This window comes from Anomaloglossus baeobatrachus, chromosome 10 (assembly GCF_048569485.1).
Source record: "Anomaloglossus baeobatrachus isolate aAnoBae1 chromosome 10, aAnoBae1.hap1, whole genome shotgun sequence".
In the NCBI taxonomy this organism is placed as follows: Eukaryota; Metazoa; Chordata; class Amphibia; order Anura; family Aromobatidae; genus Anomaloglossus; species Anomaloglossus baeobatrachus.
The window spans coordinates 184543831-184559269 of NC_134362.1; the positions used below are offsets into that span (position 1 = coordinate 184543831).

At 50.6% G+C, this 15439-nt stretch overlaps 1 protein-coding gene across 2 annotated transcripts in view; it reads right to left on the bottom strand.

Moving 5' to 3' along the window:
• TERB1 (telomere repeat binding bouquet formation protein 1) overlaps window positions 1–15439 on the bottom strand; it is a 101056-nt gene that overhangs the window by 56779 nt on the left and 28838 nt on the right. For both annotated transcript variants that reach the window (XM_075325887.1, XM_075325886.1), the window contains exons 9-12: window positions 14389–14541; window positions 12766–12897; window positions 9233–9358; window positions 367–521 (exon numbers count right to left, since the gene is read on the bottom strand). In XM_075325887.1, coding sequence (XP_075182002.1) covers window positions 367–521; window positions 9233–9358; window positions 12766–12897; window positions 14389–14541 — 566 coding nt within the window. The remainder of the gene's footprint in view (window positions 1–366; window positions 522–9232; window positions 9359–12765; window positions 12898–14388; window positions 14542–15439) is intronic.

Here is a 15439-nt window from a genome sequence, read left to right on the forward strand (position 1 = left end):
TGGGGGACACAGGACCATAGTCTTTTGCTGTGTCCCCCAATAAGGCGAGAGATAAAGGAAGCTTTTTGTGTACTCACCATAAAATCTTTTTCTTTGAGCCTTCATTGGGGGGCACAGGACCATAGTCTTTTGCTGTGTCCCCCAATAAGGCGAGAGAGAAAGGAAGATTTTTGTGTACTCACCGAAAAATCTTTTTCTCTGAGCCTTCATTGGGGGACACAGCAAAAAACTATGGTCCTGTGTCCCCCAATAAAGTGAGAGAGAAATAGGCTGTATAATTGATGAAGATGAAATAAGTGCAGGATAAAAAGTGAAATAAATACTGAAGGCACTCATATTAAGCCTATATTACCGGCAGGCACACACCTCATCGCACTGTTGCTGTAGTTTTTGGATTCTGTTAAATAATTCTTCAGCCTTTCCCCAGTATTCATCCAAGCATATTTCCCTTTGGCTGGAGTGACTTGATGCAGACAAGGGCTGTTCTTTTGGGATGTTTTCATTAACAGACAAGGTTTCTGCTGTGGATCATGAAAAAAGGATTAATTTTTTTAGATTAATATTAATTATATTAATTAATTAATATAAAATTAATAATAATATATAATTATTAATATTTATATAAATTTAATATTAATAAATATTAATAAAAAATATGGTTTAAAAAAAGGATTGTAAGTAGTTGAAAAGTAAAAAAAAAAAAATATACAAAACCTAAAAAGTAATACAGCGGCAGTATAAGCATCCATGCTGCTAACAAAACAGTACAAGAGGGAAGATAACATCAGATAGAACTGTATTAACTAAACCGTGCCCAAAAGAGAAGAGCAGGGGCCTCGTAGGCAGTATTCGCCACTATTTCCAATGTTATTGACCCTTTTTCCTAATATGCTTTCCCCGAACATAAGACGTATAGTGGTGGATACAGACCATATTCACAAAGGTTTAAATTACCTGCTTAAATGTATTATTCTCTATGTATTACTAAGTTTAACCACAAAAAGAAATCAGACACCCCCTAAAAGAATCGCACTTACCAGACCTCAAACAATTAAAGTTGGCAAGTGAATGGGCTCTCACATACAGATATATCAGGTCCCTCTGTGTTCTACAGCGGTTGGCTCCCCCTGGTGACTGGAAGCGGTATCACTCTAGAGGAGGGATACTGGTACCCAATCTGATTGTGAGAGCTGCAGTGCAATGCAGCAGGAATGGCCAGAGACCTGACAGCAACGCAGATCTCTGTGTGAGAGCCCATCCACCATCGACACTTTCCAACTATAATTGTTTGCGGCCTGGTTAGTGCAATTTTTTTTTTTTTTTTCGGGGGGGGGGGGAGTATCTGATTTCTTTGGGGGTGTCTGCTTTCTTTGGTGGAAAGTCCTGATGTATTTTTTTTAACCTTTTTAGCTGCTTGGACACTTCCTGTCACGGTTGTCTCTCTTTTATAAGAGTTTAGTGACAGGTTCCAGGTCTGAATCTCACTTTCTCTTGTGAGACTGTAGTGGGTGGGCCTACCCCCTACTAGTCTAGCATAGATAACCCGGCACTGTTGTTATTAAAAATGTTTTACTATTGTTCTATGATGTGTTAGGGCACCCCCTAGTGGCCGGGTGGGACGGCTGTTGCCACCGGGGAGGAGGAGTCGGCCGGATTGCTAGGCAAGGTCTGAATGTGTGTGAGACAGAAAGATCCGGGTCAGCGGAGAGTGAGCATCTGCAGCGGCAAGTGCGATTGTGTGAGCGGACCATCAAGGGACACCGGAGATCAGGAGATGGACGCAACCTCAGAGCCTATTCTGCCGGTGTGGGTCCGGTGTATGCTTGGCTGAAGAGTGGGAGCCCGGAGGAAGTGGAGTACTTTGGGCATATCCCCACTAGAGGGTGCGTTTGGGCAGGTTGTCCCCAGCTCCACTAATATTGCCGGAATCCGCTGACCGGAGTGTTTTATCTTTGAGAATAAATGTCGTTTTTATTGCATCTGGACTTTTGCCTGCAGCCTTTTTGTGCATCGGCCGATGAAGACACCGACATACACTCTCTCAACATTAAAGAAGTGATGAAGCCAGGGATGTGCCTTGAATACAGTGCTGCCACGACTACACAGCCAGAGGCCTCCCAGACTTGTCACTTCAAGTGGCGTAGTCGGCAGGATCCGATTCCCCTGCCAGGAACCCAAGAAGCCGGAGACCAAGTGGTGCCGAGTGCACCGTCTCCGGGCTATGAGAACAGATTTCCAGTCCCATGGTGGGAGGAAGAAGTGCCCAAGGCGTTGGACCGGGCACAAGATGGCGGCAAGATGGCCGTCGTCTGTGAAGATAACGAGAGCGCGCGAAAAGTTGGCGCCGAAAGAAGAGCCTGGGGCTGGCCGGTGCCGAAGAGAAAGCATGGAGTACTCCGCCCAAAGAGGGGAGGCGCCAGCTCCAGGGCGCGGAAGAAGAAAAAGAAGTACCTCAGCGGAGGAGTCAAGATGATGCGTGAGTCTGGAGGTGGAGTCCGTGTAAGAGCGGGAAACGAAGACCCGCCTCCACTTCCTCCAGCCTCAGCGTCGACACCACCGCCATTACTAGCGATTCTGTCGGAAACCGAGATGGAGAACTTTGGGCAACCTGCGGAGTTGGCGACGACTATGGCCCTCATCAGCCTCGGTCGAGGCCGACCCCGGTTCGCCCCTGCTAGCGAGGCCACGATAGCGGACCTTCCCATTGGACCGGGAGGTTCTACGAGGCCAGACAAAGTTTCTTGGAAGACCTCATGGGATGCTCAAACCGGGAGCACCATCACAGAGGTGAAGGCGACCTATGCTACTCCGCCCATGCAAAGCCGTCCGGGGGCTGCTGCTCTCCCATGGGACACCCCACAGCTTAACGCCGCCGCCACACCATTTGTTCCGGCGCCAGAGTCGGTCGAGGAGTTAGCCGGGCGTCTAGAGAAGGACCACCTGGGCTTCTTCTGGGACCCAGTCATCGTCTCGCCGGAGGAACCGTCCTACGCCCCGGTGTCTTTCAGGCGAATCCGCCGCCAACCGGGACAAACTCTGGGGGCCTACATCCAGGCTCAAGCGGAAGAATGGAAGAGAGCCTGGCCCCCAGAGTAAGTTGTTGCCTCCAGCACCTGCCGAGACCGGTGTTGTTCAAGACCGGCGAAAAGTTCTTTTGTTGTTGCAAAGTTTGACGGGCCTGTTGCCCTCCAGCGAAGACCGGGAGCGCTACTGAAGCCTCCGGGCACCCATCTAAGACCGGGAGCGCTGTTGAGCCTCCGGGCGCCCATCTAAGACCGGGAGCGCTGTTGAGCCTCCGGGCGCTATCCAGAGACCGGGAGCGCTGTTGCGCCATCAAGCGCCCCTCAAGACCGGGAGCGCCGCTGAACTGGTGCCGCTGTTGAGGACTGAACCGAAAGGTTTTTATGTGTTTATGTTTTTATGTGTTTAAGAGCCTTGCCGGGAGGCTCGGATTTTAAGAGGGGAGGCATGTAGTGGGTGGGCCTACCCCCTACTAGTCTAGCATAGATAACCCGGCACTGTTGTTATTAAAAATGTTTTACTATTGTTCTATGATGTGTTAGGGCACCCCCTAGTGGCCGGGTGGGACGGCTGTTGCCACCGGGGAGGAGGAGTCGGCCGGATTGCTAGGCAAGGTCTGAATGTGTGTGAGACAGAAAGATCCGGGTCAGCGGAGAGTGAGCATCTGCAGCGGCAAGTGCGATTGTGTGAGCGGACCATCAAGGGACACCGGAGATCAGGAGGTGGACGCAACCTCAGAGCCTATTCTGCCGGTGTGGGTCCGGTGTATGCTTGGCTGAAGAGTGGGAGCCCGGAGGAAGTGGAGTACTTTGGGCATATCCCCACTAGAGGGTGCGTTTGGGCAGGTTGTCCCCAGCTCCACTAATATTGCCGGAATCCGCTGACCGGAGTGTTTTATCTTTGAGAATAAATGTCGTTTTTATTGCATCTGGACTTTTGCCTGCAGCCTTTTTGTGCATCGGCCGATGAAGACACCGACATACACTCTCTCAACATTAAAGAAGTGATGAAGCCAGGGATGTGCCTTGAATACAGTGCTGCCACGACTACACAGCCAGAGGCCTCCCAGACTTGTCACTTCAAGTGGCGTAGTCGGCAGGATCCGATTCCCCTGCCAGGAACCCAAGAAGCCGGAGACCAAGTGGTGCCGAGTGCACCGTCTCCGGGCTATGAGAACAGATTTCCAGTCCCATGGTGGGAGGAAGAAGTGCCCAAGGCGTTGGACCGGGCACAAGATGGCGGCAAGATGGCCGTCGTCTGTGAAGATAACGAGAGCGCGCGAAAAGTTGGCGCCGAAAGAAGAGCCTGGGGCTGGCCGGTGCCGAAGAGAAAGCATGGAGTACTCCGCCCAAAGAGGGGAGGCGCCAGCTCCAGGGCGCGGAAGAAGAAAAAGAAGTACCTCAGCGGAGGAGTCAAGATGATGCGTGAGTCTGGAGGTGGAGTCCGTGTAAGAGCGGGAAACGAAGACCCGCCTCCACTTCCTCCAGCCTCAGCGTCGACACCACCGCCATTACTAGCGATTCTGTCGGAAACCGAGATGGAGAACTTTGGGCAACCTGCGGAGTTGGCGACGACTATGGCCCTCATCAGCCTCGGTCGAGGCCGACCCCGGTTCGCCCCTGCTAGCGAGGCCACGATAGCGGACCTTCCCATTGGACCGGGAGGTTCTACGAGGCCAGACAAAGTTTCTTGGAAGACCTCATGGGATGCTCAAACCGGGAGCACCATCACAGAGGTGAAGGCGACCTATGCTACTCCGCCCATGCAAAGCCGTCCGGGGGCTGCTGCTCTCCCATGGGACACCCCACAGCTTAACGCCGCCGCCACACCATTTGTTCCGGCGCCAGAGTCGGTCGAGGAGTTAGCCGGGCGTCTAGAGAAGGACCACCTGGGCTTCTTCTGGGACCCAGTCATCGTCTCGCCGGAGGAACCGTCCTACGCCCCGGTGTCTTTCAGGCGAATCCGCCGCCAACCGGGACAAACTCTGGGGGCCTACATCCAGGCTCAAGCGGAAGAATGGAAGAGAGCCTGGCCCCCAGAGTAAGTTGTTGCCTCCAGCACCTGCCGAGACCGGTGTTGTTCAAGACCGGCGAAAAGTTCTTTTGTTGTTGCAAAGTTTGACGGGCCTGTTGCCCTCCAGCGAAGACCGGGAGCGCTACTGAAGCCTCCGGGCACCCATCTAAGACCGGGAGCGCTGTTGAGCCTCCGGGCGCCCATCTAAGACCGGGAGCGCTGTTGAGCCTCCGGGCGCTATCCAGAGACCGGGAGCGCTGTTGCGCCATCAAGCGCCCCTCAAGACCGGGAGCGCCGCTGAACTGGTGCCGCTGTTGAGGACTGAACCGAAAGGTTTTTATGTGTTTATGTTTTTATGTGTTTAAGAGCCTTGCCGGGAGGCTCGGATTTTAAGAGGGGAGGCATGTAGTGGGTGGGCCTACCCCCTACTAGTCTAGCATAGATAACCCGGCACTGTTGTTATTAAAAATGTTTTACTATTGTTCTATGATGTGTTAGGGCACCCCCTAGTGGCCGGGTGGGACGGCTGTTGCCACCGGGGAGGAGGAGTCGGCCGGATTGCTAGGCAAGGTCTGAATGTGTGTGAGACAGAAAGATCCGGGTCAGCGGAGAGTGAGCATCTGCAGCGGCAAGTGCGATTGTGTGAGCGGACCATCAAGGGACACCGGAGATCAGGAGGTGGACGCAACCTCAGAGCCTATTCTGCCGGTGTGGGTCCGGTGTATGCTTGGCTGAAGAGTGGGAGCCCGGAGGAAGTGGAGTACTTTGGGCATATCCCCACTAGAGGGTGCGTTTGGGCAGGTTGTCCCCAGCTCCACTAATATTGCCGGAATCCGCTGACCGGAGTGTTTTATCTTTGAGAATAAATGTCGTTTTTATTGCATCTGGACTTTTGCCTGCAGCCTTTTTGTGCATCGGCCGATGAAGACACCGACATACACTCTCTCAACATTAAAGAAGTGATGAAGCCAGGGATGTGCCTTGAATACAGTGCTGCCACGACTACACAGCCAGAGGCCTCCCAGACTTGTCACTTCAAGACTCTGCTATTTAAATGTATTCTCTTTCCTTTAGGGAGGAGAGGGTTAATATCAGTGTTGCCTGCCAGCAAGCAGTTTCGTTATGATCTCAGGTGTTTCCGGTTTAGACCTCTCCAAGTCCCTTTATATACCTTCTGCTACCAGCAGAGGGTGCTGGTTATTCTCATTCATTTGGATGCTTGGCCTGGAGGTGAAAGGAGCTGGTGGAGTCCTCTGCAATTGCTGTGATGCTTGCAGTCGTGGGTCTGACTGTAGCAGTTTGTTGTTGTGTTTCCCCCTGTCTGTCTTCCTTCCCTGGTGGGTTGTTTCAGTGCAGCAGTGGGACTAGTGATCCTTACCTACCCACTCCCTAGCCAGGGCTATTGTAGGGTCACTCAGGGTTTCATGTTTCTGCACAGCGACAGGTGAGGAACTTGTATAGGGACTATCTAGGAGTGCAGGGTACAGTGACAGGTAAGTGAAGGAGGTGACAATCTTCCCTCTAATCAGAGCTAGGGCCCACCCTTGTCAAAGTGTCCCCTGTGTACCCCTTGTTTGTCCTGGTCTTACCCATGTTAAATTGTGTGTTTGGCTTCACGCCGGATGTTCCTGAGTCACCGCCGTGACACTTCCTTTTGGAACTGCAACTAGGCCTTATTTTTGCAGTAGGACTTATATTTAAGCAAAACTCCAAAAAGCCCCAAAAATACTACTAGGGTTTATTTTCAGGGAAAGTATTAATCTTACGACTTGCTCCCAAAAGCAAATGTGTAAGCAGAGGAATTATCAGGCTGATGGAATTCTACATGCCTGATCCTTCTGTTCTTAGAGGGAATCTGTCACCAGGTTTTTGCCACCTAATCTGAGACCAGCATAACGTAGGGGCAGAAATCCTGATTCCTGCGATGTGTCACTTACTGGGCTGCTTAGTGAAGTCTTGATAAAATTGTTTAATCAACAGGAGATTATCATTGCAGGACTACTTGGTATGCTGCAGGTAGTCCAGCATATTCATGAGCTCTGTATAACTGCTAGATCTGCAGCAAAGAAAGAGACATAGACCCTGATTCCAGCGATGTGTCACTTCCTGGGCTGCTTAGTGAAGTCTTGATAAAATTGTTTAATCAACAGGAGATTATCATTGCAGGACTACTTGGTGTGCTGCAGGTAGTCCAGCATATTCATGAGCTCTGTATAACTGCAGAGAAAACTTTGATTTTATCAAAATGACAGCAAACAGCTCAGTAAGTGACACATCGCTGGAATCAGGGTCTCTGTGATTTTGATATAAATCACTGTTTAATTGGCAGGAGATTATCATTATAAAACTAAGACTGGTGCAAGATAGTCCAGCATATTCATGAGCTCAATATTATGCTGCTCTCATGGGGGAGCAAAAACCTGGTGACAAATTCCCTTTAAGGGAGATAAGCTGCCACCAAAGGTATCTAGCATCACATTACCTTGTGAAATGGTATGGAAAAAGAGACATCTGCTTTGCTATTCCATAAGGAAACATCCAGCAGCAAGAAAAATGTTTACTTAAGGACGTATTTCCATCTCGTATATTTATTGCCTATTCGCAGAATGAACCCTGTGTCGCTGGAGAAGTGGTCGGAAATTCCCACCACTTGTCCACTGACCGCAGCGCTTAATGAGACCCTGTTCTTGAAACTGACGGGACTTGTATCCACTACATATCGATTGTATGGATATCCTATGGATATGCCATAAATGTACGAGGTGGAAATCTGTAATACAAGAGCCTATTGGCAACTTATTCCACTGTATGCATACAGTGTGTCCACCCATATCCTGTCCACCGCCATTAACTTGAGAACGGCGGCAGCTATAGGCATAGAAGTGGTGTCTAGGTATAGTAAAGTAGCCATGCGCTGCGCAATGAAACCACCTATAGCGCCACCTGGAGGAAAACAATGGAGTTAGCATTGTTATCTCGAAAACGGAACAAGATAGAGAAAAAAAGTGAATTACAAAGTTGTAGGGCATCATCAATTCAATACGAATGGACACCTTGCATAGAGAAATGCTATGATATGAAACCCATGACCCCCCCCAAAAACATTGAATGCTGCTCACGCATATGGCGCTCATTTAACTTTGATGCTCACAGTGTCCCCCGTCAGCTGCAATGCACATCTAGACTCTGCACAGCATACTGTACCTTGCTGCACGTTGGGCAATATGGTAGGTGACATGTTTGCACAAGCATCTGTGATACGTCGTCGTAGGTCCTGCAATGTTGGTGGAGGGGTCGCATACACCTGCTGTTTGATGTGACCTCACAGAAAGAAGTCCAATGGGGTCAGGTCAGGTGAGCGGAGGCCACTCCACACAGCCTCCATACCCAATGACTTGTAGGAAGGTCTCCATGAGGTATTGCTTCACGTCCGCAGCCTTGTGAGTTTTACATGTTCTAATCATAGCATTTCTGTATGCAAGGTGTCAATTCGTATTGAATTGATGATGCCCTACAACTTTGTAATTCACTTTTTTGCTCTATTTCGTTCCGTTTTCAAGATAAAAATGCTAACTCCGTTGTTTTCCACCAGGTGGCGCTATAGGTGGTTTCATTGCGTAGCGCATGGCTACTTTACTATACCTAGACAACACTTCTATGCCTATAGCTGCCACCGCTCTCAAGTTAATGGCGTTGGACAGGATATGGGTGGACACACTGTATACTACACATTGATAGTATATCCTAGGGATATGCCATAAATGTACAAGGTGGAACTCTGTAATATAAGAGCCAATTGGCAACTTATTCCATTGTATGTATATACAGAGGAAGACATTGAGAAATCTTCCTGACACATAAATGTAACATATACTTACTTTAACAAAACAAAGATAGCTGCACTCTGAATACTATTAGCATTTGAGTGCAACTATCTTTTTTATTATTATGTCATGTTCAGTTTTGTACCAGTTCAGACTGCATGTTGGGAGTGCCATCAGTTTTTTTCATCTATATAGTTACCTTGCAAATGAGATGTGTAAAATAAGGTGCTTAGAGCCATCGTCACTCTCTCTCAGAGATGATACTGATATATGGGGGGTGTGGGGTGTGGGGTGCGGGGTGTGGGGTACCCATGGGTGGTATACCTCCCCTCCTCACCACTGCTGCCAAATCACAAACATCTTTGCACTCTTACTGATAGATCTGCAGTTCTGAAGGACGAATGTTGCCGCTTTGTGTAATTCGTCGTCCTGTGACTCCGCCAGCACCTGGATCATGAGGGGTAGTCCGTGGCTTTTCAGCAGTTCGTATTGATTTGCCTCTGTGGAACGAGACACTTATTAAAAACGGTTCATACTACGGTTCTGATCTCGTATCGCTCCACCGCTGTGTAAGTGATATCCCGTATGAGCCGCTGCCATGAATGTTTTCGGTAAACAGCGCAGCACGCGGGTCAATAAAATATGAATACAGAAGAAAGAATAAAATAGTATCAAACCGCAATTATTTCTCACTGAGATCCTACAATGCCCTCTGATTTGATTTGGGGGAAATGTGAAAAGTAGAGGTAGATCTTGACATTTTGCATCATGTGTCTTGTCCGCGCTCAGTGGTCCCATCCAAACCCCCCACCAAATTGGATTCTGACCTTCTGCCATTGACTATAACGGTGCAGATGGAGTCACCGTGTGCTCTGTGGTGCACCATTTTCGAGCGTATGTGCCTACTGGAGGTGGACCCCCAGACGTAGCAGACTACCTGCCTGATGTGATGTCATTCTTGTAATGTAACACATGGGTGACATCACGACAGGAAGAGCGGTCCTCAGGTCTCCTGTCCAGCGGTCACGGATCACTGAGCTGGCCAATAAACCGGGTCCTGCAAATCGACTCTCACCATCACTAAGGCCCCCTTCACACGTCCATGATTCCGGTACGTATAATGTCCGTTTTCATACGTACCGGAGACACGGACATATGCAGACTCATTAAAGTCAATGGGTCTGTGAGTGCGCACACATCCCTGTTTTTTCCCAGACATGCGTCTGTGTGCTCCACATGGCGACATGTTCATTTTTCTTTTGCAGCACTGATGTCACACGGCCCATACACTGATGTGATCCGTGTGACACGTACCGGGGAAAACACGTGTATGAAATAAAATTATTTTCTATACTCACCTGTCTTCGGTGCTGCTGTCACTTGCTTCCGGGCCCGCTCATTATGCTCATGTACCGCCCCGCGGCCTCGGCTTCGGCCTCCGAGCCGCTCAGATCCGTGCTCGCGTTCTACTGGTTGTGGCTCGAGCCTCTCACGGACCCGGGGGTCACGTCGCTCTACAAGGGGGTTGGCGTTACACACGGGGGAATGCGGGTGTTTGGTTTTGGGGTGATTGTTCGTGACGCCGCCCATGGATTGTGGTGATGGTGGACACCACTGCTGCGGTGAAGGTACGGGGACTCCCGGGAGTGGTGTAGTGGCGCAGCTAGGTGTTGACCCCTCCGTGGGTAGGGAATGTTGGTCCCGGGGCCTAGTTGTGCGAGGGCAGGGGTGCAGGGCGCAGGGTTGCGGCGCGGTGCCTGATGGCACTGGTGTACTCACGATTCAACCATACAGAGTCACTGGTAAACCAAATGGAGGAATGAACGGGGCCCGCAGCCGGCTGCAGTTTCCTAGTCGGGTTGGCAATGTCCGCCTCTTTCCTGCACCTATGTTGTAGTGTGACCACTGTGCCTGAGCACTGCTAGCCCGCTCCCCGGCGTGTAGATGTCGGAGGAGCTCCTTTGCCCGCAGGCGCTGGCCCTTGGCTCTCTGGCCTTTGGTGGTGGCTACTATCCGGACGGGTTGGGCTGTTGCCGTCAAACGGGACTTTTGTGGGAATGAACCCCTGAGGTCCAGACCGCAATCAGTTAATTCGACTATGGTGGTGGCATATAGCCTAGTTCGGGGTCTGAGTACCCTGCCTGGTGCTCCGGTATCCAGTGAGCTCCCCGGTTCGGTTCCGGCGGGCCACTACCCTGTCCCGGTCCCTTACGGTTCCACTGGTCGTGTTCCCGGTCTCCTGCAGGCGGCCACTGCCGTCTGCCTGCCTGACTGTGCGTACTACACTCCTCTCTCCTCTCCCTTCCTCTCCCTGAACCTGACTCCTTGTATTTCCTGCCTCAGGCCAGCAGACTCCTCGGGGGGCGTGTCTTTCCGCCTGACTCCGCCCACCTGGTGTGCCTGTCTAACACTGAGGGAGGCAATCAGGTCTTTGTGGTTGACTGATGGTACCTTTCTAGTGTGTGGGGGTGTATGTGGTGATATTGTGACCTGTGACTGGGTCCAGGGCGTCACACTCATGCATATTCACTGCACCATGGACCTAGAAGCAGCAGCAGCGCTGGGGACAGGTGAATATAGAAGTTCCTGCTGTCCGTGTGCTATCACAGATAGCACACAGAGAGCACATTGACAGCACACGCTGAACACCCACACAGAACATGTGTACCGCCCCCGTGGAAGCAGCCGAGCTGCTTGGATCCAGGTTCGCTGTGGCTCGAGGGTCTCCGAACCCGGGGGTCGTGCGGCCACTCAAATATAAGGGGGACATTTACAAGGGAATTGGTATGTAGCTCGTGATGCCACCCGTTGTGTACGGTAATTTGGGGAGTTCTGCCGCTGCCGTTGGGAGTACCCGGAGTGATGGAGTGGGGCAGCAAGGTGTTGTAACCCTCCACGGGTAGGGGGATACCCCGGGATTCGGTGAGGGGTGCCGTGGGGTGCAGGGGGTCACACTCGTACCCACTCAGTTCATAAGCAGACACTGACAACCGGGTAAACCAAGTCTCTGGGTACCGCTGCCGCTGAGGGGAGCTCGTCCAGGTCCCTTTCCCAATGGTGCTGCCTGGTGATCCGTGACCTGCCTCCTGGCACTTAGTTTGACTTCAACTTGTTGGCCCGGTAGCATTGAACTAGCCGGGCCCCGCTCCCTACTATGGCTAAGTGTGGGAGCTTGCTCTCAGGGCTTACGCTTGGGATTTTCTGGACCGTTTTGGATTTGGAAAGTCCTATCCCCCTCGTTGCGCTAATGCCCCGATTCTGGAGTGGGTGGGAACAGATCATCAAGGCTCCATTCTCCTCAGGTGAATTGTTGGGTTGCCTCAAGCTACTCCCCGACCCAGGGTCCGTGTACCGTGTCATGCCTTCGGTCCCGGACCGGTGATAGTGCTAGGTAGCCGGCTGTCCTCCTCAATAGTTCCAGGCCCCTTGCCACAATCCCCTGTGACCGGGGGTCCGACTCCTCTAGGCCCAGACCACCGTCTGCAACCTAGACGGTTCCTTCAGGAGTCACCGCTCCCGACTTCCTCTGAGCTCCTCACAGCTCCAGGGCTACTTTCTCATCCCCTACACTCCTCACCTCCTCTTCCTGACCCCCCCAGGTGGGTGACTCTATTCCACTAAAGCCGTCCACTGGTGTGTCTGGTGGGGGTGGTGCAGGGTGTATCTAGGATTTGATTTGCTGTTGGAGACAACACCATTTAGTTAGGGACCCAGAACCAAGAGGGAGGTGGATACTGCACGGGAGGGCAGATTGTGCAGTACCCTGTGACGACCCGATAGTCCAGGGGCGTCACACACGGTCGCACACCCATTAGCACCCACACCACTGACCATGAAACAAGTGTGTTTTTATCGCGGTCATTTGAAGGGGCCTAATGGAAACTATTGACCATTGCAGACCACATACCGCAGTCTTCTGTGAGGTGTCCGATGGTCAGGACAAGGCTGAACTTGTCTTCTGCTTCCAGGTTTCCGCAGGATAAAAGGCTCATCAGACTTGATATTATGTTGTGTTCTTCCAGGTGATGGACAGACTGAGCTGGGAAACAAATAAATCATAGAACCAATGGTACTATACGTTCTCTAATATCATATCTCTGCTTTGTTGTATAGATCAGGTCCCATAATATTCCATTGATAATTGGCTTCAATGCAAAATTTCCCCTTATGCCATTTTAGGTCTCGTTCATTTCTGTATCTGAGGCTTTTCTTTCTGGCGGACTCCATTATAAATCAATAGGTTCCATTGGGGCCAATGGTTATTTTTTGTTTAATGACGTAGCGGAAAAACAGAATTGAGAATGCAGATGTGAGCATGTATGCTGGTGTCACACATCCGTGTGGCTCGGCCTTAGTATAGACTGACTGTGCATCTCCTGACCTGAAATCGACAGCCTCATATATGCCTATGAGCCTGATGAATTTGGATCAGGAGACTTGTGGCTACTTCAGACATCATGGTCCATACTGTGTGATATTGGCCACAATTTAAGATCAGTTTCCTATCTATTAGTTGTACATACCTGTCACGTTATGTGACCGATTGGGGCCCCTGCGCTTACCATCAAGCTAAGGGTGTACCCTAGGCTACCCCTCAACCCAGAGGTACGCTTGAAAGTTGCGAGGTCTGGGCCCTCAACCTCTCCCTATCTCCTGTTCTAGATGGTACAATCCCCTCCACACCTACCACCTAAGGGGCCAGGCTAGGACATGAGCCTCCAGACCCTACCAACAAATAAAGACAGACCGGGGGTACAATAGAAACACATGTGCAACTACAACCAACACCAGGGAACTACAAAAGGTGAAAAGCAACAACTAAATTTAGAGGAAGGCATCAATACAGCACATAACTTCCACTCAACCAAACAATGGACTACAGCAGCAGCTCTCAGGACGTGTCCTTCTACCTTCAGACCAAGCCTCAGCATGAATCCTGAATAACCAGCCCCTTGGGTGGTGGTGGGTGTGGAGGGGTTCGTATCATCAGGGCTAGAACAGGAGACAGGGAGAGGTTGGGGGCCCAGACCTCGCTACCTTCAAGCGTACATCTGGGTTGTGTGATAGCCAAGGATACCCCCTTAGCTTGAGGGTAAGCGCAGGGGCCTCCCCATCCAGTCACTGCCCCAATTGGTCACATAACGTGACAATACCAACATAAGGGTGGACTGAGCGCCAGGTATTGGACTTCTACACTGTGAGAAGCTATAGCATTTCCGAGAGAGCAATGGATTTTGCAGTGAGTTTACCCAGATCTAATGTACCACAATAGATGGTAAAAAGCTCGTGGCCTATACTGCCCTCGGGACCATATCACTCTCACTCTTTGCATCGGCACGTCCTTTATTTTATTGCTGTACTTTATTTTATATTCATATAGCATAATACCTCATTGGTGTATGTGACCTGTGAAATGATCGACCACTGGTACACAGAATACCATGCACATGGCGCTGGGACACGTCCACATAGGGGGATTGTGTGACCGTGTGCCACGTGCGGTTCTCTATATACAGCCTTGCTCACTTACAGTTTTCGGCGATGCAAGCGTCCAATGTCTTTGTAACCATGATAGCAAGCCTGAAATACAAACGTCTTTCTTGTAAACCATTCACTAGGTGGGAGAGAATATCAGCCAAGATTTCCAGCCCTCCGATAGAAGCAAAGTAGTCCTGGGCAAATCCTATGGAAACACAATGATTTTGGATATAAAACACAATCCTAATGTCACTTTTCCACCTTGCAAATGTTCAGAAAATATATACAAACACTATAAGGACTAAAGTACTGGACATCCAGAGGAGCTTTGAGGTGACCCTGATATTGGGGGGAGGTCGGGCTCGCAATCTCCATTATAGGTGTTGGATGGGGCTGAGGGTCGGGCTCTGTGCGACCGTCATGTTCTTCCCCCTCCATGTCTTTATGGAGATTGTGCATTAGGTACAGTCACGAGGAACAGAAAGTGTTCACATAAAGCTGGCAGCTGCAATTATCAAAAACATCTTGTCCTGAAGAACTAAGATTTCCCTCCAGTGGAACTAAGAGGCTTTGGCCGACCTCTGATAACATCCCGGAGCATTATCCTCCCCCATCACACTGTACAGGGGCACAATGCAGTCAGGGGGGTAACGTTCTCCTGGAATCACCAAACCCAGACTCCTCCATCAGACGCATATAAAGCAGTGCGATCTGTCCCTGCACAGAACACGTCTCCTCCATAGTCCAGTGGTGGCAACTTTACACTTTTCCATCTGACGCTCGGCATTGTGCTTGGTGATGTACGGCTCGGCATTGTGCTTGGTGATGTACGGCTCGGCATTGTGCTTGGTGATGTATGGCTCGGCATTGTGCTTGGTGATGTACGGCTCGGCATTGTGCTTGGTGATGTATTGCTCGGCATTGTGCTTGGTGATGCACGGCTTGGCATTGTGTGCGGTGATCTATGGCTCAGCATTGTGCTTGGTGATGTACAGCTCGGCATTGTGCTTGGTGATGTACGGCTCGGCATTGTGCTTGGTGATGTACGGCTCGGCATTGTGCTTGGTGATGTATTGCTCGGCATTGTGCTTGGTGATGCACGG